The 23,015-nt window shown below is 41.1% G+C and overlaps 1 protein-coding gene across 1 annotated transcript in view; it reads left to right on the top strand.

The window, feature by feature from the left end:
* Positions 1-23,015, top strand: part of LOC139715898 (neuron navigator 2-like) — a 151,236-nt gene that overhangs the window by 113,390 nt on the left and 14,831 nt on the right. The window contains exons 4-5 of the mRNA XM_071627450.1: positions 9,821-10,058; positions 22,000-22,139. Coding sequence (XP_071483551.1) covers positions 9,821-10,058; positions 22,000-22,139 — 378 coding nt within the window. The remainder of the gene's footprint in view (positions 1-9,820; positions 10,059-21,999; positions 22,140-23,015) is intronic.

Genomic DNA, 23,015 nt, shown 5'->3' with positions numbered 1-23,015 from the left:
AACGTACGTGCGTGCCCCACATGCACGTGAGTGGGCGGATGGAAGAGAGATAGAGAGACGCCAGCATCAAGGCAGGTAGTTCTCGTATCGATATCGATTTTTCTCCCGTTATGCTCAAGCACAGTAGCACACATGCGGCCCAACATGAAAATCTAGACGAGAATAAATAGCGATGTGGATGAAGATAATAATGTCAAGCGCAGGCTGTGAGTACAAGAATGTTTGCTTGTGGGGAGGGGGGGGGGGGAAGCAGCCTCATTTGTAGGGTGCTTTCTTTTTTTTCTCTCTCTATTTTTCTCATATTAGATGATGTTGAATATTGCTAGAGAGCTGCTGTTTGGAATATTGATATCAAATTATGCTTTCTGTAATATAAACGTAATATATGTGTTATATTTGTGTAACTTTATAGATGAATTATTTTCATTGACAATGTGTCAGGATGGTTCAGTGTTATGATTCCTCTGTCTCTAGTTCGAAGGAAGACTTGAACTTATTGCGTGCCATGATAAATATTGGAGTGGAAAATTATGTCACTCATTGACTGATGCACAAGCTACTTGCTCTTTATATCTTTACTGCCACTACATGTAGTGAGGCCACAGCCGAAGAAGGGATCAGTTCTTTCATTCACTCTGGTTTCCAATTCTCCTCCCTTGTCTCCTACACCCATCTGTCTATCTCAAGAGTTCCAGTTTCACATATTGTACCCATTAAAGACTATTTGACTTTGATCCTAAATACATTCTCTACAGATGCTCCACAGACCCTTACCAGGGTATACTCGAGACCTGGGGCAAATGTGTTAAGTGATGTTGATGAACGAGGCATTGTCTCCGTTATTCCTATTGCAATGCTCACAAAGCACCATATTGTCTGAGCTGATATTTTTTGTTTACACTCCCAGATCCTGCTCAAAATATCCACTGCAGCAGAACGATGACGCTAACATGGCTCCATCATGTCATGTTTTTCTGAGATATGAGAGTAATGTGCTCCCCCTTTCCCCATCCCCCATCCCCCATACCCCATTTTGAAATCCAAACATTTCTGTTCCACTAAAATCCAGGTCAGTCGAATACAAAACAAATTATGACCGTGCAATTTTCTTCTCCCCTGCTGTCCGTGCTTCACATCCCAAATGAAGGAGGCATGCATGAACTAGTTTTCCTATTCATGTATCTGCAATTAGCCCATGGTATATTTGGCATAATAATAAAAGCCATCATCTGAATTAGACAAGTGCAACTTTGATTTACCCTCTCTTTCCCATAGACAATCTTGCCATGTCTGATGTCAATGATAGTACAAAAGTGCTGGTCCTGAAAGACTTAATGAAAAGTCAGTTTCTGTTGACAGTTAAATTTTTATGCACCCAATGAAAGTTCACATTCTGAGCTACAATTTTGTATTGTTTCTTTGATGGTCATAGCAGAATAGTCACAGAACTGATTATTGCCATGTTTTCAGGGAACTGCAATCCTGATGGAATAATTTCATTGTTCAGTTCAGTTCGGTTCAGTTTATTTCTGCATTCCATTTTTAGTGAAATACACAATACAATTTGGTAATATGTCATACATTATATGAATTGTTCCAACACATAAATACACATTATGGAATATTATTGTCTCCAATTTTTGTCAATACTGATATCAGTGAGGCCAAGATCTTCTGTAGATGTGAACATCAGCCAGTGTAGGATAAGGGGGGGGTGGAACAAATTGCCATAAATACAACCTGTGCGCAATCCATTAGTAAAAGAAAACACACAAAATAGAAACAAGACGTGAAGTATTATTGACAGCCGTGAAGGCAAAATAGGGGTCATGCCAGTATATTTTTGAAGAGATGTTCATTCTGCGATCAAGTCGACAGGAACGGAAAAGCGAACCTCAACTGTGTGTGTCACCCCCCTCCCCACCTTCCCGAGGGCACATATTGGACTGATTTTGATGATGAGTTTGACAAAGCAGTGGGCGGGGATGCTTGAGAGTTTGTCCGCTTGCTGTCGTTTCACAATCCAGGTGGTGATCACTGGCATTTATGCAAAGGTCAGTTTGCATCCAGTACATGCTGCCCAAATATTACGACTTGAGGGTCTTGCATTTGAAAATCCCTGCTCATGTTCTGGATGTGAACTGCCATGTTCTCCCATGTGAGAAAATTGACAGACATTACTGTCTACTCCCATTCTCTTTCCCGTATTTCTTTCCATCCTCAATTGTTTCTCCCCATCTTAGATTCTTGATGAAAAATGCCAAAGCACAAGATAACGATGACTTGTTTGGGAAAAATTAGAGATAATCCTAGATACATTTGACCCAATTGGCTTGTGATGGACTATTCATATTTCAACCTTTCTATTCACATCTATAATCCTCATGTACGTCATTTGGGCGAACCTCTGGCAAAATGTGACACACTTTTACGTGTGTTTTACGTAACTTAATAGATGTGTGAAAAAAGCGTGCATAAAATGCAGATACACAAGTAAGCAAGTCCATCACTCTAATTCAATAAGAAGTTCACTTTATAAAAGAAGCTTCGGTCATGAGACATTAAAGGTGGAAAGTTTGTTGAAGAAAATGTGTGAAACTTAAGCTGCTAATGGAAACTTGAAGCTTCGCCCTATGTCACCATACACATTGCTCTTTAGCCACCTTTAAAGTGCATCCTTATAATGAGTTGCTGTCTTGTAAAATAAAATCCAATGTATCCTTTCAAGCACTGAAGCACCCAAAATCTGTGGTTTCACTTGTGGTGTATTTTGTTTTTCTGTTCTTTTTTTTTTCTTTAAGAATATATCGATCACCCTGAACAAAAGGAAAGTTTATGCTCCAATAGATTTTGTCCCACTTCTATGCTCTCTTTCCCAAAATATCCGATAAAGAAAACCTTTTCCCACTGGCACTCAAAGACAATAGACACAATGTCCATTAGAGTGGAACAGTGAGAATACTACGGGTGCTTAGGTGTCTTCCGATCTCCACCCCGTGGGGTCACAGAGGTCTACCATCAACACCTAATGAGATTAACTATTCCATCTTCTGGTTTCTTGTTGTTGTTTTTGTTTTTGTTTTTAAGTGGTCAATGCATCTTGAGGCATAAGTGATTTAAGAGATGATGGGATGGCGATTACATATCTGTGAAATAGGCCAAGATTTTGTCAGGGAATGCCCAAAGTATGAGAGCCTTCAAATGGGTCTTATTTGAGAATCAGGGATGCACATAGGTGATTGTTTGCCTTTTATGTTTGTTTGTCTGTGTGTGTGTGTGTGTGTGTGTGTGTGTGTGTGTGTGTGTGTGTGTGTGTGTGTGAGTGTGTGTGTGTGTGTGTGTGTGTGTGTGTGTGTGTGTGTGTGTGTGTGTGTGTGTGTGTGTGTTTGTGTGTGTGCTTTGTATCTCTATCCTGCAGATTGTCAGATATTATTTTGGAATAAGAAAGGAAGCGGATGAAAAGATGAGACTCAACTGGATGTTCAGTGTTTTCAAATGGTTTGTAGTATTCACACACCATCCAGCAGGAAAGAGAAGTGAAGTCTCAGATGGGAAAATTGCCTGCAGTGGGAAAGCGTGTGACAATATCAGTTGACAAAGTGTCTTGCCCGAAATCTTCAGATGTTCTTGAATGGCAGTTAATTAGGTGCCTTCCAACGCGTGTTCGTGCAGGTTCCTGCGACGAGACACTGTGGCGAGAGATGAGGTTACAAAAGATGGAGCGTGCAGTAGAGATGTTCAGAATCGTTTCGAGCAAGGCTGCATCAAGGAAGAGGTGTGACTTTGGCATGTGAATTTGCAGTTGAACTATCACATATCACTTGTTTGAGGCCTTTGATTGTTCAGGTCGTAGATACATCAGCAGCCGTCAAAACATCGGCACCATGTTCATTGTTCCCTGTCATCATTTTTTTTTTTCTGGAAGCGTGGCCACGTGTCGGCCTGGGGATCTGGAGAGCCATATGATTCCATGACCCATCTAATGACTGTTGGGTCCTTGTCATGCAGAGTCTCTCCCCGTTGCAAATTGTTCTCTCGTTTTGACAGCAGCGATGCTCTCGCTCGTGTTCATCAAGCCGTGACACGGTAGGATGAGTTTTGTTAAGTCCACTTCATTCCTACTTCAGCTGTTTTTTGTTTGTTTCCACCAAGATCTGTAGAATCCTCCCAACTCCAGCACGTGACTCCCTTTTGCCTTTTGCCTCGAAGTCGAGAGAGGAAGAGGAAGGGGCTGCAATTCATGCCAGATAATCTGCGAAGGTGTTGCTAAGTTTGGAGTTGGGCAGAACAATGATAACCCCCACTCATCTTTTCCGCAGGTTGCAGAGAGGAGCGAAGCAGACCTATAGGTCTAAAATTAGCAGTGTTTAGGGGGCGGTTTGTTTAGCTGTAGCTATGGTTGAAGAGGATTAAGTGAAGAGAGAGTGAAACTCTTGTCAGATTTCCACACATAATGAAGGGTTTGAAGGAAAAGAGAATTCTTGACAAAACCCAACTAGAGCTTTCACCTCCCATAATACATCAGACATGATCATCCCCCACCCTTATATTAGCAATCAGATTAATTTAACAACTAAGTCATCTGATTTCATGCAATACTTTATAGTCATCTGCAAATCATATGACATTTGTCATATTTATCGAGGGCGTGGCAGAATCTTTTATCTTCTACCCCTCGCCCTCCTGTTATGGTAGAGACAATTGGTTAAACTCTTGCACCAAAGCTCTCTACTTCGCCTCTCTGTTCACATTTATGTGTCGGGGGTAGATATGACAAAGATTTCTTTCATCTGGTCATTTGTCTGTGTAGCATCATTTTTTTTGATACATGTATGTCTCACAGCCTTGCTTCTTTAGAATGAATGGAATTTATTGTGTTTGGAGAAACTGAAAGAACCATGTTGCAGCCTCAGAGCAAACACTACTTACCCCTACCTTCCTCTTTGTATTCATTTTCCTTTTTTCTGTTTTCTCATTCCTTGGTTCTGTAAGTTCTCTTCATCTCTATTGTGCCCATTTTTCTGTTCATAATGGTGATGACTTAGGTAAGATAGAATGACTGATATGTAATAAATTAAGTGAGGCAATATGTTAACAACTGTATGAAAGTTGGGTGAGTTGTTAACAACTTGTGGTTCCCATGTCCTTTTTCCCCCCAAATCCTGAAACCCTAAAAAGGATGAACAGCCTGATAGAAATTTGTGCGTTTTATGTCTTAGCGCTGTTGTCTCTGCAAGTCGGTGTAACCAATAAGACCCTGTAAAGCATGTTCCTTTCCATATCCAGGGAAGCCCCAAAAGAGTTGTAAGTTGATCGGATGGAATCAGCTGGGAATGGTGAATGACCATCATGAATGTACAATTCAGAGTGTGTGGTCAATGCAAAAATGGTAAAAGTTTCCATTGTTGCTTTTTTTTTGCCTTGTTTCAAAGTGCAAGGGGCAAGACCGGTCAGATATTCAGTCCTGTATTGTAGTGAAACTCCGGGGACCATTGTCTGCTCTGATAGTTACAGTGGTGGGACATTGTCGTGGCTCAACAGAGATGAGGGTATGATTGGTCACTCCGAACCCCTTTTCTAAGCTCCTCCACAAAGTGACCGCTAAACCACAACAGTCTATGCTGGAAAGACCTATCCTCTGGTCTTGTGGGGGGAGAAAAAAGAAAAGAGAGCCTGTCCCTTAGTCCTTTTTTTTTTAAAGCAAAAGTGCAAAGATAGGGTGTTTCTTTTGTCAATTGTGCCGCTACTGTGCTTTAATTCTGCAATTCTCTTATATGGAGGTAAAGTCTTAGCTTTCTTCTTGCTATTTACTTTCAGCATTGACTGGTGGAGTAGCGATTCACTGCTAAGTGATGAAACCTTACGACAAAGGAGATACGAGAAAGGGTAGTTGTGGTTCCTGTGCTGTTTGTCATGTATCCATCCGGCGAGAAAGTCAGAATATTAGGGGGGAGAAGGTGTGGTTGGTAGAGGAATCAAGGAGTGAAAGGAACTGCAGCAGTTGCACTGGTCAGGCTCTCTGTCCAGTTTGTCCGTCCAGAATCTTTCTGAAAGAAAGAACCCACAGTCTCCCTGGGACAGTGAGAGTAATCTCCTTCCTTTGAAATATCATTTCAGGGAAATTAGCTTCATTTACAACTCATTTTGGCAAATGATTCATCAGTGCCTCTTTGTAGTAGAGTAGAATATGTTATTTGGAAAGAAACCATACGACTTTACTTTATTAAAAAGAGAACCCAAAGATAATTACATAACATTCAACTGAAACAAGGAGCATTTGGTGATGTTCACTAGACACAACTGTTTGTTAATGTGATATTTCTTTAACCTGTTGAGGACAGTTTGATTTTGCTACAATACGCATTTCCCATAGACACCTGCCCGAGTATACTCGGGACTCGTCCTCAACCGGTTAACATGACGTATGACCGCTTTTAAGTTCTACAGCCTCCATTCTACAAGAAAAAAAAAAGGTCTCAACTCATGAAGAGGGAGACATGACCAAAGAATAAGACGGGGTCATTAAAATTAAGTCGTTGCCAAGCGTGAAGGCATCATGTGTTCTCATTCACATCTCCCTCACCTAAAGCTGCTGAGACTTTGAAAAGTCTGGCTTACCTTTCTTTGCTGTCTCGACTAAAATCTCTGGAACAAAAGGATAAAAAAGAATGCTGGTCTAATGCTTTATAGATCTCTTCTGGTCACCTAGCCTTTGATAGGCCTCTTGATAGCCCCTTTTTCCAAAAGGAGCTTATGGCATCCCTGGTCTTTTGTTCAGTTAGGAGGATAAAGGGTGCCAGGTATATAGCTGCAATGCCATGTTCCCTCTTGCAGAGCAAAATTGATTTTCGTGATGCGTACGAGGTAAGACTAAGATGTCCATCGGAAATGTGGGGTTTTAAGTCTGTCTCTTTGGGGAACTTGAATCAATTCTTTGAACTTGACAGGAAGCAGTTGTTACGTCATGACCAGAAGCAAAGTGAGAGGCTGATAATGGAGGTGGAACTCTGCTCGCTTTAAACAGAATTCTTTCACTTTCTTCCAAAATAGAAAATGTGAGACAGGTATTGATGAGGCTTTTTTTAGATGAGCCTGTGTATTGTCTTGTGCTGAATGATGAGTAATTCCACACTCCAGTGATGCATTCTAAACCATGACTGATCCCTAGAGTTTTATCTCCATGCACCTATTTGTTTCTGTACATTTCCAACCATTTCTGCTGTTGTTTCAATAGGTTTTGAATGAAATCAAAATTATACTTTTGAAAAGATTTATGTTCTTTGTCCTGTCACTTTTCAGTATGTAAATCTTTCAAATGTAGTTTTGTAATTGTTGTAAAATGCTTATCTGGTCTTGGTAACATTAAATACTATCTCACAACACTTTTTTCATTCTTAGATAACTACTCATTTCAAAATGGCAAGTTTTGAACATGATAGTGTACAAATGCTGCTACTCTAGTAGAGCTGTACAAACCTTTTGAAAGGCTATACTTATGTACATCATATTCATAAGCAATAATTCCATTCCACCTCCCCCCCCCCCCCCCATATGATGTTAGGGAGAGAGGAGATTCCATATCAATTCCAATGTTGTTAATTGTTGTGGGGGGGGGGGGCACATAGAAAGAGGGGGGATAGAAGGGTTGGCTTAAGCAGGGCACAGGTGTCACAGTTCAATAGCGTGTGCCAGGGGGAGTTAAATAGGGCTTAAGGGGGTGCGGGACTTTGTTGAAGCGCGGTTGTAAAGGGCGGGTTAATGGGGACCCGGTGTAAACGGATGAGTGAGCGGCCTTGTCGAACAGGGGTCAGTACCAGCAAACTTTTGAAGGTTGGGCAGTCCCTGTCACAGTTGGCATAGGAAGAGGACCCCCTATTGTGGAAGTACAGAGACTGCCTATAGCTGTGACACTCTGTGATCTTGTTTTCAGTCAGGCTGAAAGAGTGGGTCAGGAGTCAGTTGTAACAATTTGTCAATCATGGAAATAAATAGCACCGTACTCGCAGCACCTTTGATGTAATAGGCTGCAAAGAAAATCGACAACGCAGACCGTGTGTTGTACGTGAGCAGGCAGGGGAGGATTTCCTCCAGGGCTGCTCCTCCCTTATGTGTGGTGAAAACTCTGGTAGTGGAGCTGTAGTGAGCACATCACAGCTGGACAGGCCATTTTGATGGACAACCTGTAACTAGTGTGTGACAGGACTAAAGGAATTGCAACAACTGTATTTTTAACCAAGGAATTTCATGCTGTACTTGATCATCATCCATGGATATGGTTGTTCTTCTCCATTGATTGATATTTTGGGAATGCATACACAGTGTTTCTGCTCAACTTTGCCTCTGACAGCATAGTACATCTTTCTTTTTACATGTTCTTTGATCATCAAACTCCATTCATATCCAAATAAGATGTCTTCACTCGTGATGAATAGAAGGCCAATGTATGTACCCTATGGAGGGTTTCAGCCATACATTAGCGAAGAACAGGAGGTAAAAAAGATGATGACTTCTAACAACACAAAACAGTTGTCTGTATCTTGTACAGTGATATATTTCCTCCCAAATCACCAGTATGTTTTTTTGTGTGTGTATGTTTGAGTGATAGCTGGGTGCCTGCAAGTCTGGTGGATTTATGTGAAAGCTCTCTGAAGTACAGTGTAAGTTGAATTTCAACTCCAGAGTGCGACAGTGAATCTTGTCATTACCAAATTTGGACATATTATTGTAAAAATCCATCAGTCAGTTTGTTTCTTATTTGTTTTGTATGTTTGTGTGTTGTTGTTTTTTTTTGTTCTATAACAGTGTACGTGTATTAATTTGTGTGTTTCTGTCTTCTGCACTCGTCTCATCGGGAAATACATCATATCGTCTGTTGAGAATGAGACGGGCGTTAAGTTGTCTCAAACACTATATGGGTTTATTGGCAACTTAAAGGACAAGTTCACCTTCATAAACATAAGAATTGAGAGAATGTAGCAATATTAGAACAAATCATTGAAAGTTTGAGGAAAATCAGACAATCCGTTCAAACGTTATGAATTTTTGAAGTTTTTGTGCAGTACCCGCTGGATGAGAAGACTACTGCAGTGTATGAATAACGTAGATGTCACATGCGTACAACAATATAAGGAAAATATAAAGAGAATTTCACAAAATTCCGTCTTTTGAAAAAAATACACATTCCCCTGACTCGTTACCGACAAATGTTATGGGTAATATTATTCCCCCTGCCTTTAGAAAGAGGCAAGTCAAGTGCACTTTTATTATGCCAAAAAAGTGAAAATATGTTGAATTTTCTTTTACATTTTCTTTATACTGTTGTACGCATATGACTCACAAGCTGTAGTAGTCTCCTCATCCAGCGGTTCCAACACAACAATTTAAAAAATTCATAACTTTTGCATCGATTGTGCAATTTTCCTCAAACTTTCACTGATGTGTTCTACTAATATTGTTGCATTTTCTCAATCCTTATGTTTATGAAGGTGAACTTGTCCTTTAACCCCCTTATCATTCTCAACCGACAATATCTACTGGTATGTCACATGCTCATGAGCATATGGTTCACATTCATTCACTGTGGAACATAATGATATACAATGCAGTTCCATAATATTACACATATTGTTTAATCGCTATATACATAGCACGTGAAGTATAAATATTTTTTCCGCTTTATTGTTGCATCTGTACTGGATGATTGTTTGGTTTCAGCCATTAGGGTAGGCCAAACAAGGCAATTCAGTGAATATAGATAAAGGAGCAGATTATATAGCGCGTTATTTTATAAATTACATATTTTTTGTGTGTGTCCACACAGGCCCACGTGGTGGCGGCCTTCGAGCAGAGCCTGTCTAACATGACCAATCGGCTGCAGCGACTGACGTCCACAGCCGACCAAAAGGACAGCGAGCTACAGGACCTGCGGGAGAAGATCGAGCAGCTGAAGGTCGCCCACATCAGCAACACCCAGGGGTTGCTTAGCAACGGGATGACCAATGGAGGCATTGCTGGTCAGAAGAAAGCTCTAGCCGGGACTAATAGCAAAGAGAGCACAGGTAGGCAAGCACCCAGCTCACACTTTGTGATAGGATATCCATTTTTCATATACCATATATATACATTCAACCCTGTGTCATATATTTCTATTTATATCTATTCTCAAGCCTACAAGAAGTTTCATTGCTAGCAAATCATTTTGAGAAGATCAAATCGTCCATCTTCTGATCAGCAAAATCTGTAAAGTTTTGTTTGGGATGCTTAGATGTTTGAAATGAAGAACATTTTATTCCCACTTCCTGATGTCACAGGAACAGAATCTGATGTCCAAGTTCTGGCACGAATATAGAGCAGTGTTCAAGACTGCTTTGCTATCACTCCAAAAATGATGACTTGAAAACATTTTGAATTGACCATTATTTGTTTGCTTTAGTTTGCAATAGCTTTGTAAACATTTTTGTGTGAATGAGAAGATAGCAAATTAATTTTATGATGGCAAAATTTTGCCATAGGGCTATTTCTTCAGAAGTTTGCCTAGCTTCTGTGCATCTCTCTCTCTCTAGTTTGATAAAACATTAGAATAGGGTTTATGGGATTCAGCAGTTCAACGATATTCACTGTCTCAAAATGTCATGGTCAAATTCATTTCAAACTAAAATAAGCTGGGACAAACTTCCCATACAAGTCAGTGACCAGTCAGCTTGTATTTTCTTCTTTGCTTGCAAGCTGTACACATAGTTAAAGGCAAGTCATCAAATCAATTCCAGCTCTGTGGCAAACAAAAAGTTGACAACAAGAGGGACGTATCTCTTTCTTCTCGTGACCCCACCCCCTTCCATTGTATCAGCAATAATGGTGCTCTGTTTGAGGATCGGGTTAATGGTTGCACAGAGCGGAGTCTGTGGTGTCATGTGATCGGTTTATTTTGGAGGGAAGAACGGAGCACAAATACAAACAGCCGCTCTCTGAGGTCCTGTTGTAAACATGTGTTGACACTGAGACCACACGGTACGGCTTGCATATGAATGAAGCTTAAATAGCTGTTTACTCTGTTCCAACAAATGGGGATTCTCTTCAATCATTGTCTGGGAGGAAAAACATTCTTTGTGAGAGGCTGTTGCTATGGTAAACATAACACTCACAGATTCATGCCAATGTGCAGTGGTAATTGGTGTGGTTAAAAGTTTTGAAAGGTGTGACGTATATTTACACTCTGCACTATGGGCCTTCGCCAGATGTGTGTTTACACTGTCCGACCAACAAGCTATTTTTTGCCGAGTCAACACCACGAGATATTACATCAGAATCTACGTCATGCTATGGAACCATTGTAAACATTACTTTATAATGTGGGACAAGAAAGACACGACTCCATTCAGTAGAGCACTAACAACCTTATGGTTCTCACATGGGCTCCTTGAAGCTGCAGCGAAGACACGCGCAAGTCTGTGTTCTCAGACTGTAATGTCTAGTGAGCATCAGTGACTGCCAAACCAAAGTTTATTCAAGGAAAGAATTCTAATGGGTATCAGAAAAGTTCATGGATGTATTTTTTTTTTTAGTGCCTACTGGCAGTTCTACAACCACATCATCAAGAACTAGAGCACATATAATAATTAAGGAATTTGGAAAATATGTTTACAGTTGCTTTATTAAAGACATACAAAAGGCTGTAGATATCTAGAAACTGTTTGACAATTCTGTTACCTGAACTCACTTTCACATATTGAGAATAACCTTGGGCCTGATTCTTTTTTAAATCTTGTCTAAAGTAAGTTGCTAAAGGGAAAGGTTTTCTAAGTGGAGGGAAACCATTCAAGGAAGAAAGAAAGTTGGCTGGCATGCCGTATTAGTTTTAGGAACTCGGAAAAGGTCTGTTAGACAGACAGACTGGCTATACCTTTAAGTTTCATTGTTGGGGGGCCTTGCTGTAAGAAAAGAAGAAGATCTTAATTGGACCGGTAGCCAGACAGACTGATGCCTTGCTGAAGTTCATCCTTATTGACCATGAGTGACCAAACACAATGAGTGACCCCCCACTCAAAAGCAGCTTTGCTCTTGACCATTGAGTTCTAATCACTTTTCAGGGTCCAGTTACGGCTGCTGAATGCATTCCCATGTCTCTTTGTATCCCTCTCCCAGTCAATGAAACCTCTGTGATCACTCGGCAGCTTAGAGCAGGGTATTCTGATGTAGGCTTTTATATATGCCATCCAATTGAAATTCGGCATTTCCAATTAAGAATTTGATTGCTTTTAGCGGCAGCTCAGTACGTGGCACGTTAATAATTGATTCCGTGTTGGTTATGAAGTGATCTTTGTTGCAGCAGAAAGATTTTGTTCAATCATCAATTAATGAGGATGATTATTGGTAGCTTATTTGCATCATCAGCCATCAAGAGGACAGGCTTAAAGGGGAAAAAAGGGACAAAAGCACCTTTAGCATGTTAAATAAGTATGATCCATGACTGTGTATTGTATGCAACAATACAATGTGCTTGAATTGCCCTCCACATATTAGCTACGAATATGTTCCTTCATCAAACAACCATAGTCTTATGCATGACTTTAAACTGTGATAAAGAATCAACACTGGCCAATCAACAACACATTGTTAAAATGGTGTGACAGTCGTTGTTGTACTTTTATATACACTTGTACATTACTTGGATGAAAGCATTTGTCTCTATTCATGCATAAACTTCAAACCAACAGAAATATATATGCATGTTCTTTGAAATGCTTGCATAGTCTTTTTATGCAAGAAAGTTGGCAGAAATTTAGCTGCAGAAATGATATCACCCACAAGCATCTCAAATTCTTCTTCTTTTTTTTCTCTCACTTCCACCAAATCTTTCTGTCGATGGTCTTCCTGGCATGGCAATAATGTCAGCCAGCACAACCTATAAAGTTGATATGTTTGCTTGGTATCAGGGAAGAAATAAACGAACAAACAAACAAACAAAAGTGTGTTGCAACTATAAGAAACAGGATCCCAAAAGGGATGCAATTAATTATGTATGTGTCACTATGAGGGATAATAAGTATGTAGTCTGGATGGGGGGAGAGGGACATAGATTCCATCGACAGGTTAGCCGAGATCATCTCTTGATAGAAGCCGGGGTGTGTGATGTGGTCCAGTCGGCAGCGGTACGCCGAGTGATTGCTAATCATTCGGTGCTCTCAGAGAAGAGCCCTAATTACTGCGTCACGGAGATGCCTGCACACAAGCCTCTCGGCCAATTACAGGGGGGATTATTGCAGCGTGCCGAAAGCAATGCGACAAGCAGAGGGGAATAAATTGGGCAACATAACGATGACAGCTGTTGAATTTCCGACTCATAATCTTCTTGGTCCTGTGCAATATACATGTATATTTGATTGCTGGTGGGATGGGGGCATACATCACCAAAGAGCTAGCTTCCATAAACTGGAGTTACCAATCATGGGTGCTAGTTGATAGACTCAATGATTGATTTGTTAAGCTGTTTCAGATCAATTAAAATCATTAAAATTGTTTGAGCTTTCAGTCATTGAATGCATCACTCACAATCGGCACTCTCAGCAGAGGTTCTTGATATTGCAGATGCTAAACACACTTCAATAAGATAAGAGAGTGTGAGTAAGTGAAAAAGGGAGCTTTGTCAGTCAGGAAACTTTGTTTTATACTGGCAACCTCTCTACAACCTTTGCATTTTGAATGAGTGGTAGTTAGAGGAGAAAGATTAAAACCAAAACTAACATCAAATAATTACCAAATTTAATGACATTATTCAACCAGAGTTCACTACAGAAGTTCCAGGAAATGCCTTTCCATCTGTGTCCTGCAAGCAGTACAAATATCTCCAAGATCTAATGTTAGGGTCATATTCTGAGCCAAAATGTATGATCAATAGGGTTATGGCATATGCATGTGTGTGGATGGAAATCATTTAGTGCAGCACAAATCCATCTGCAAGCAGCAATTTGGGAAAAATTGACCCATTTTGCTGTCGTAGATTGCATCAAGATGATCTGCGCGGGGGAAAGGAATCTAGCTAATAGCTTTCCTTCTCCACGTTGTTCATCAACCTTGCTCCGTTGAAAAGAGTGCTGTTTTTTTGTTTTCTTTTTAAACCCTTCACGAGAATGTAACCTTTTGATGTGAGGTACATACATTGCATGTGAAGTAGGCACATCATGGGCAGCTAACAATGGGGGTGAAAGCACTGTGGAGCGGTGGGGAGACTGCCCCGTAGGTTGCGCCGCCCTCCGCGGGGCCCACTTTCCGGTTATCTATCGTCCGGGATTCCATGAATAAATGATCAGTCTCTTCAAATGGCCGCATCCTTACGGGGAAGTTTGATCGCTCACACGTGGTCTCTCATTCCCCGACCATTTACCTACCGCCCCCTCTTTTGCGCTCCCTGTGAACATTACCCCCCCCCCCCCCCCCCGAAGAAAATAAAGGGACAGATAGGCAAGTGAATTTTAACCAAAATGCAGGTTAGTTCTGTGCAAAGGACATATTGTCCACTGACTCCAAAAAGCATCCTTCATGTTATAGATAACCACAATCATAATATGTGGATATCCATATGTGTATTCAAGCACTCATAAGGTTAAAAGACAGAAAAAAATGAAAACAGTTTATGACAGATTCTTAGTGCTCAATATTCTCATTTGTTATTTTCACGGGTTCTGACACAATTGCAGTTTTGGCACAAAATTTGACAAATGGCTGGTATTGATACAATAGTCCCAATGCCCTCACCAGAGTCACCCATTTTATTATTATATTCATGGTGTAAAGTTTGAGGATGAGCGATATATGCCTTTGTGTTCAAGTTCAAGAGGTGGATCCCTCACGGTCTTTGTGCATTATGAATGACACCATAAACAAATATAACCAGGTATTCAATACATCTGGGAGAAAATTTGATTGAGTGCAAAATTTCTCTTGCCTGAAAGTTTCCAGTAAACTTACTCTGCCCTTTTAGGATCCTTTTCAAGTATGCATTGCTTGCTTATGACAAGCCTACTGGAAGAATTACTTCTTCCAGTCGGGGGCGTTTCCACGGGCGTGAGCCTAGTCAGTATTCCAGTCGGTCAAATTTAATGTGTATTCTATAAGACTCTAAAATTCCCACAGGATCCGCCAGTCTGATCCCCGTAGGTGGAGGGTTAATTGCATTTTATCACACTTTGAAGGAGATTCTCTCCATCGCTTGTTTGAGAACAAGGGGCGCGTTCACACTCGCACAACACCTGCGGAGTGGGGGAAGCCAGCAGTTCTAGTTCTGGTTCTGAACTTGTGTGAAATGTTCACAAAGTCCCAAATGGGTGCATGTTGACTCCTCTTTCTTGAGGTGTTCTTCCTTTTGTAAACTCCTGAGCTGTAGTAGTTTGTTCTCTTCCATTGGTGGTGCCGTGGCAACCCCAAGCCCCTGGGTGCGCTGCCCTTGCCACATTGTCTTCATCTGACCCCGGTTGGTGTGGATTTTTTTTTTCTTCGACAAGAGCCCAAATATCAGGAACCCACCCCTAGAGTTGGCTCGGGACCCTGACTCTAGATCGTCTGTCTCAGACCCTGTTTTCCAGATGTTACTAGTAAGTAACGATGTTGTTCCTGTGGGGCATAAAAAGCCACTAATATGCGAAATCAAAATTTTGCCATATGCCCTGCTGAAGTTCTGTGAGTTGTTTTGATGAAGTCTGTCATTAGAGTTTGGTCCTTCTTTAGTCCCGTGTACTTTTCAGTGATATCTGATGAAATTTCTTTTGACATTCTGTCAGAAGAGTCTGAAACTTGCAGACTCGGCATTGTGGGGTCTGATGGATGGGTGCAGATCCCAAAATGAGTCATCGCCAGATTTTCGGATCCTACCAGGGGTGGAGGACAAATTAGCGCCTTTCTGAGTGTGCAGGTTTGCTGATATGTGTCTGTGGAAGCTGTCTCTACCTCGGCAGATGCTTGTAGGTAGGCTGGACCATGGACCCAAATGGATTTCAGGTTTTTGCGAGAATCAGCTCTCGACCATCAAGGATCGTGGAATGGAACGCTGCCATAATCGGGATTCACGAGTGTGTCTGATCGTGGGCGTCGATCGCACCCTGGAGATAAAGGTCCACACTTAACACTTCATGGATTTCCAGTCATCAAAAGAGGTGCCAATATCTTTAAGCTATCAAGTGTTGCAAATCATTCCTCTGTTTAGGTGTCAATCTGATAGTTGGGCTTACTGTAAATCGAAATAACTCTGACAATAAGGCGACAGTAGTCTGTAGAAAGTCTGACATTGAAAGAAACATGCACTCCAGTCTAACTTGACCAACTTGACAAAATGCAGCATCTGTGACAAGTTTTTTTGCCTCTTTCTCCCTGACTTGGCTTTCAAGACTGTTAGTGAGCATGATGATTGCAGCTATGGTCCAAAAAGCTAGAATCCACTGCAGAGCCAATCTGAGAGCCATTCCCTTAGCATTTAGTTTGTTTATACTCGGTGTTTGATTATTGTCTACTTGCCAAGCGCGGAGCAGCTATTGGATTCAGGAGCATGTGGGAGATTGGAGCAGAGGTGTGTGTGCACAAGTCTATCTCCGTTTCTTTTTTTTTTAGTGCATGTTTTTCTTTTTTAAAGGCTCATTCCCTCTCAGTTGCTGTAGCCTCAGAGGAAGAGCAAACATCGTTGTCGGGGCGGCGAAGTACGGCAGTGATCGATACGCATGCCGTGTCCATCTCCCAATCATATATTGTTTGTGACTATTACAGTCGGGGAGTGGAATAATGGGTGATGGTGATTGCTGTGGGCAGCGCGCCAAAGAGGATAAGTTTGTCTCGGGGAGGTTGTATCCATCCGTCAATGGGAGACGGTTTTCGCTTCGCCGTTTGCTCGAGGTTGACATCGAAGGCAGCCTCTCCTTTGTGGCGGATAATTTGAAGACGGCCAGATTTGATGCCCAGCTCAGACTGGATCAAGACATGGTGAGCAACCGAAAATGAAAAATACATGGTGAAAAGACAAAATTAGAGAGAGAGAAAAAAAGTAGGTCCCAGTTGCAGGGCCAAAAAGCGGTGATGGGGGTAATGGGCTGGGTATGAAAGGAAGTAAAGGGGGAGGGGAGAAACCAATGTGATGTTTGCAGTGATACCTCAGCCTGGGAATAGAAACTGTTTCCTTCAGGGTAGGGAAGCAGACATCACATAGGGGGAGAACTGGGTCTGTGGAGGAGTCATTCTGCCCGGCATATCAGACGTGCAACAGATGGGTATCATATCAGGCGGATTTATGCTTACCCCCGGAGAAAAAGCGGTAAAGAACTTTGGAGCACGGGGCCTGTGATTTTCGTATGAATTATGGAATACGATCTGTGTATTACTCCTGTGTCTCGATCATTGCTCCTGGATATGTACACATTGAATTTGATACACAGGGAATTGCAATGTACTTACCATTGCAGTTTGCATTTGTTTTCCCGTTCCCTATCTTATTTCCTCTCACTTTATCACCCTCTTTTTCTCATTCTTTCGTTATGTGCCTCTCTCTCTCTCTCCCTCTCTCTCTCTCTCTCTCTCTCTCTCTCTCTCTCTCTCTCTCTCTCTATAACCCATTGAGGACAATATATTGCTATACCACACATTTCCCATAGACACCTGTCCGAATATACTGGGGACTATAGTCTTCAGTGAGTCATTATGAACCAATAAATGAAAAAGCAGAGTTGGTGTTTCCAGAGAAAACTGTTTAAGTTTCAGTAGCAACCTATTTATAATAGCTAGGACTGAACTTCAGCTCACATTCAGTGATGTTAGCACAAATATCTCATCCAATAGTAATTACCGCTGCATCACGGTGACTATATGCACAAACTTGCAAGCACAATGCGCTCATATATGCACCCATAGAGTTTGGAACGCTGACGTACTTTGACTTTTGGATGCTGTTGTGGTTTGAAATCCTTTGTTTGTTGAGTAAAGTGCATTTGTACCGCCCTTATCGCATTTTAATACTCTTAGAGAGAGAAGGAAAAAATATATGGGAGTGCAGTTCAAATACAGAAAGTTGACAGATGGAATTGCAAGTTAGTAAGCCTTGGGGCAGAGCACGTCAGATCTGTTCTGTGCATTGACCTTGACGAGAGAGATTTTTCTTCCTGATACCTGCTTACTCTATGTTATGTGACTGAGCATATGTGCAGGAAAAACATGCAGCCAGTGTTGACTCGGTTCAGGCGATTTGCAGTTGTGATTTATGGATTAGAGATATGATTGATTGCAACGCTTCAGGAACGTAACGCTTTTTCGCTTTCAAAATTTGCAGTGGAGCGGACTGCGGCATGAAGAACAGGTAGTGCAAAATGTTCTCCTTTTTCTTTTCTTTTCTTTTTTTTGTCTGTGGAATGTTGATGCCAGAATGAACACAATAATTTTGTAGTTTGTTTCTCTACGTCAACCAGGCACACATTGATACGTGATCATTGTTTGATGTGCCATGGCCGGGACGTTTCGTCTTTCAGAATTCTTGCGTCACTCTCTCTCTCTCTCGCCACACCGGTACCGAGAGCCGTGCCAGCATGTTGACAAAAGTGCTAATTTCGGTTATTGAACGAATCTGGTTAGCGATGCGAATCGAAAAACAAATGTGAGAGTCCGCAAACACCTTTGTGTATGCATTGCGGAGCTGCTGCACTCAAGCAGATCATTCGTTGGCACGAGCAGGCAACATGACGTCGTCTGGGATTTTAACGGCAGACGAAGGCTGGTCGTAGATGTTTACAAAGTTATTCATTCAGTCATGAATTTGGTTGCAGGTGTTTACCTTTTTTTTTATTCATGTGGTCTTAACTTTGGATGATGAGTTTTGAGCATAGGTTACATTTTGTTTTTAAATGCATACTCCTTCAGGGTGAGATTCAGCTTGTAGTTTTGTGAGGGAAACACACACACACACACACACGCCCAATACTACTTCAATAACACCGTAATCCATCTACACGTGTACGATATGTTTGAACATAAATTTATTTTTCCCTTGTGAGTGATATGTCTCTGTTTCACATGGTAACACATATTTTCTAGAGTTTGCTTGTTGGTTGTTTTTTGTGGTTTGTTACTTTTTCCTTCTATCTTGACAAGAAAGAATGATGATGAAATGCTGAACAATGAACAAGCATCACATTCTGTATTTCAGTACCAATTTAATTGCATCGAGTGTATCAACAAGTTGTTGAAATTGATGAAGAAAAATCCAGGCCTCTCGTTTGTAAGTGTCATCTAGAAATTGGGGAGCATGCAAGTATTATCGACTAAAATATCTTTTTTTTTCTCTTTTTTTCTTTTTTGTTGGAGAGGGAAAGGTCCCTCATACATAATGGCAGCTTTGAGAGTTGTGTTGATCAATGTATGTGATATTTTGAAGTATGCATGAGAATTTTTACAGCGCTGATGAGGGATTGAAGTCTAAAGTACGTGCCCAGCTCTCGGATATGCAGATGCCCCGTCTCGCCATTAGGATGGAGACTTTGCTGAAACTTGCAGCTAATCGGGGTTCATTGACTCTACTCCTTCTGCGAAAAGAAAGATGGGATTTTTACGAGGAAACTATAGACTCTTAAGTTGGATCATGAAAGCAAAACAGTAGGTGGACGCAGAATTTCAATCAAGAGATCCTGGCATTTCGAAAATGTCTCGTCGATGGCGGCTCGGAGGGAAAAATCGGGGCACTGTCCGTGCTGCGCATGCAATTGTACCCATATGTTCCACCCCATTGGGAAGGAAAAAGGGGGATTGTGTCTCTCCCTTCTTCCCGTTCTTCCCTCTCCGTCTCCCTTTTTTTGTTTCTTGGTGCTTTTATTCACCGCCACGTGCGAGTTGCAAGGCCATGTTTCCATGTTTACGGTGGGCAGAATTCGATATGGACGCGAGCCGCGACATTGCACCGCCTTGATTCCGGGATGCAGTCGGCACGAGGGAGTGCGGGACCGAGTTTGTGCGTCGCCCCCCGTCTGTTGGATGTTGTTTCCTCTGCCTTTTTTTTTCTTGTCTACATTGTTTGCTATTTCAGGATTTCTGGCTAGTTAACATCTCGCAGTGTCCACCCCAAGAGGAAATGGAGACGAGAGAGAGAGAGAGAGAGAGATGGGGGAGATGAAATACGAGATACACTTAGGCCTCGGCTTCTTGGGCACGAAAAACAGCTTCGGCTATATCCATCGCTCCTGTTATCATCAAGCAATCTACAGCAGCCCTCACAGCACTGAGTCTATTTTCTTCTCTCTGTCTCTCATCTAACCTCACCTCTCATCTCATCTTCATCTCTTCATTTCAGCCTCTCACCTGTAAGGCTATGTGACATTTAGCATGAAATGAGATGCATAGAGGGTGTGTAGGATGAGACAAGTATTTGTCACCAGGGGTGAACATGACATCTTCACAGAGTTAAACATCTTGGTATTTCTCTCTCTCTCAGTTGGTCAATTGTCATCTCAATCTTTCTCTCTTTTCTCATTGCCCTTGCTTCTTTTACCAAATAGTGTAAAAGTGAGAAATTTTCTTTTGAATAATTGTTTGCACTCGTGCAGCCAGATAGAACAAATTTGACATGTTTAACGAATGTGATCAGAAGATGTAAAATGATATTACATATTATAACAAGCAAAAGTTTATAAGTACGCTTTTATTTTCACACTGATTTAATGCCATGGGAAAATGCATTGACATTTCCACAATGCAAAAATTTCAACTTTTACAGTACCTTTCTCAGCCTTCCTCAGATATTTCTTTTTTTCTTCCCCACTGTTATTGCTTTTTTACCCGTTTTGATATCAATCTTTCTTGCCACAAACATGTCTGTATTTTACAGCTGGTCTGATCACACAGTATGTATATTGTGTCCAGATTTGACACATTAAATACTCTTTGGGAAATCAAAAGTGGTCTTAAGGCATGAAATCTCGATGTCAGATGTTTGTGTATTTTTTTCCCCACTTGGTGATAACATTTTATACCCTCGTTGGGAAGAGACACTGTTTTTGAGTGTGCGGTGATTATCCCTCACTAATCGGTTGAATCGGACCAGTACCGTTTCATTATTGGTGCTGATTAGGTTACTGCTGGGGGAGCTATGCCAGACCTTGGCTGTAAATTTTTACTGATGTGCTAGCTCTGACTTTGCTTTTCTCTGTATTGCATTGTGCTCTTTATGCGGTCAAATGCTGAGGCCCATCAGTTACCATGGAGACAGGAATCACATGTTTGAGTGTGGTTTTTCCCTACGGACAGCTAATCAGTTTGTATTTTTGTGATTCAAATTTGACCCAACCAAAATCAAACATGACCCTGAAATGTGGGAGCATTGTTCAAACTCTTTATGATTAAACAGAAGAAATGGTTAGATAAAAGAAACGATAAAAATAGCCATGCGTATGCAGGATGCACAATACACAAGCGTTGTTGCTGTGTCTTTCACATATATGCAAGTTAATCTTGATCATGATGCTGAGAGTCAGGTCGCAAATGGTGGCTTGGACGAGTGCCCTGTGGGTACCCAGAAAAAATGTGAGGTCTTCATGAATGCACAATCGCTGACAACGCACATTCCAGTGATGATCCATTTCTTGTTGACATTATTTTGGTTGCAAGGGTTTCATGCATCGCTTGATGCATAGCTTTTCATATGGAGATATGTTGAACATACAATTGAACATACGCTGTACATACAACAGGTGTTTGTGCATTCCTGGGATACCATACATCATTGTGAGCATCTACATTGTATTTTCAAGAGCATTCCACAATCGAGATTCTTCAGTTTAGAAAGAGGGAAGGACAGAAAGAGGATGTGAATCCAGAATAATTCAGTTTCTCATGCTATGGATACATGGCTGTTTGTGAGTAATATGAATACAGTGACACTTATACATGGTAAACACGTCGACGCAAATAATGTAAATAAGCATGCTATTAGCCTGTTTTCATTTCAATTTTCTAAGTAGAGCATCCGTCTTTTTGCCTCCAATCCAGGATCTGAGGGTCGTATGACACGTCAGATGTCCACAGATTCCATGTCCTCTCTTGCATCTATGACCAGCATGTCAAGCGTGGGTTCTGCCGTCACCGACACAGAAATGCTCGAATCGAAAAAGAAGAAGAAGAAAAATTGGGTGAGTGCATACAATTGTACATGCATGTATACGACGACGACGACGGGTTTGACTAGGATGCACAAGTATCGCAAATTTCACTTTGGAGTTGGTCCATAGGGGGCCTACAAAATATAGTAAATAAAAATGTTGGTGGGAAGGATCCCGAAGCTTTAGGAAGAGACTACTTGAAAACTGTATGCATAAGATTTATCTTTTTTTTACATACACACACACACATTGCACACACACACTCAGCTACTGTATCTTCTAATCCACCATGAGAAATCGTGGGCACACACTAAATGGTCTGTGGGGACAGACTTGCTAGGTGCTTTCATAAGGCAGGTTTCTCGTCAATTCAATATTCGGAGAAATGCAAGCATTTAGGCTTCAAATATAAAGTACGAGATGGATTCAATGCATGATTATTACGCTTCCTTTATCATTGTTAATATTGTTATTACCGTTATTATTATTGTGATCATTATTGTTAGTGTTATTGTTATTGATAATATCATTATCATTATCTTTGTTGTGGTCATTAATATCGTTAATGCTAAAGGCATTATGACAGAATCCCAAACAATTCAGAATTGATGGAACAAGTGGAATAATGTGTGAAACTCAAGCTTTTGTCTGCATACACACTGTAGCTGACCATTTGCTGTTGGTAAAGCTTTTATCAGGATGCATTATATACTCCTATCTATTTTTGTGATATAAATCTCTTTTACTCTTAGCAAGGGATGAGAATGCCGAACAAAAAAAAAGTGTCATTATGATGTGACTCTGATGTACTTCCATAATTTCAGAAGTTTTCAGGGTTTTGCAGCCGTGACATACCAACTTTAAAAAATGTTGCTCTACGAAAAGTTGTGCCTCTGTTCAGCTGTT

The sequence above is a fragment of the Diadema antillarum genome, unplaced genomic scaffold, assembly GCF_040938485.1.
Source record: "Diadema antillarum isolate AM-2024a unplaced genomic scaffold, OU_Dant_1.0 scf00000057, whole genome shotgun sequence".
NCBI classification, from domain to species: Eukaryota; Metazoa; Echinodermata; class Echinoidea; order Diadematoida; family Diadematidae; genus Diadema; species Diadema antillarum.
The sequence above is the reverse complement of the archived record's forward strand: the minus strand, read 5'-3'. Positions and strand labels throughout refer to the sequence as shown.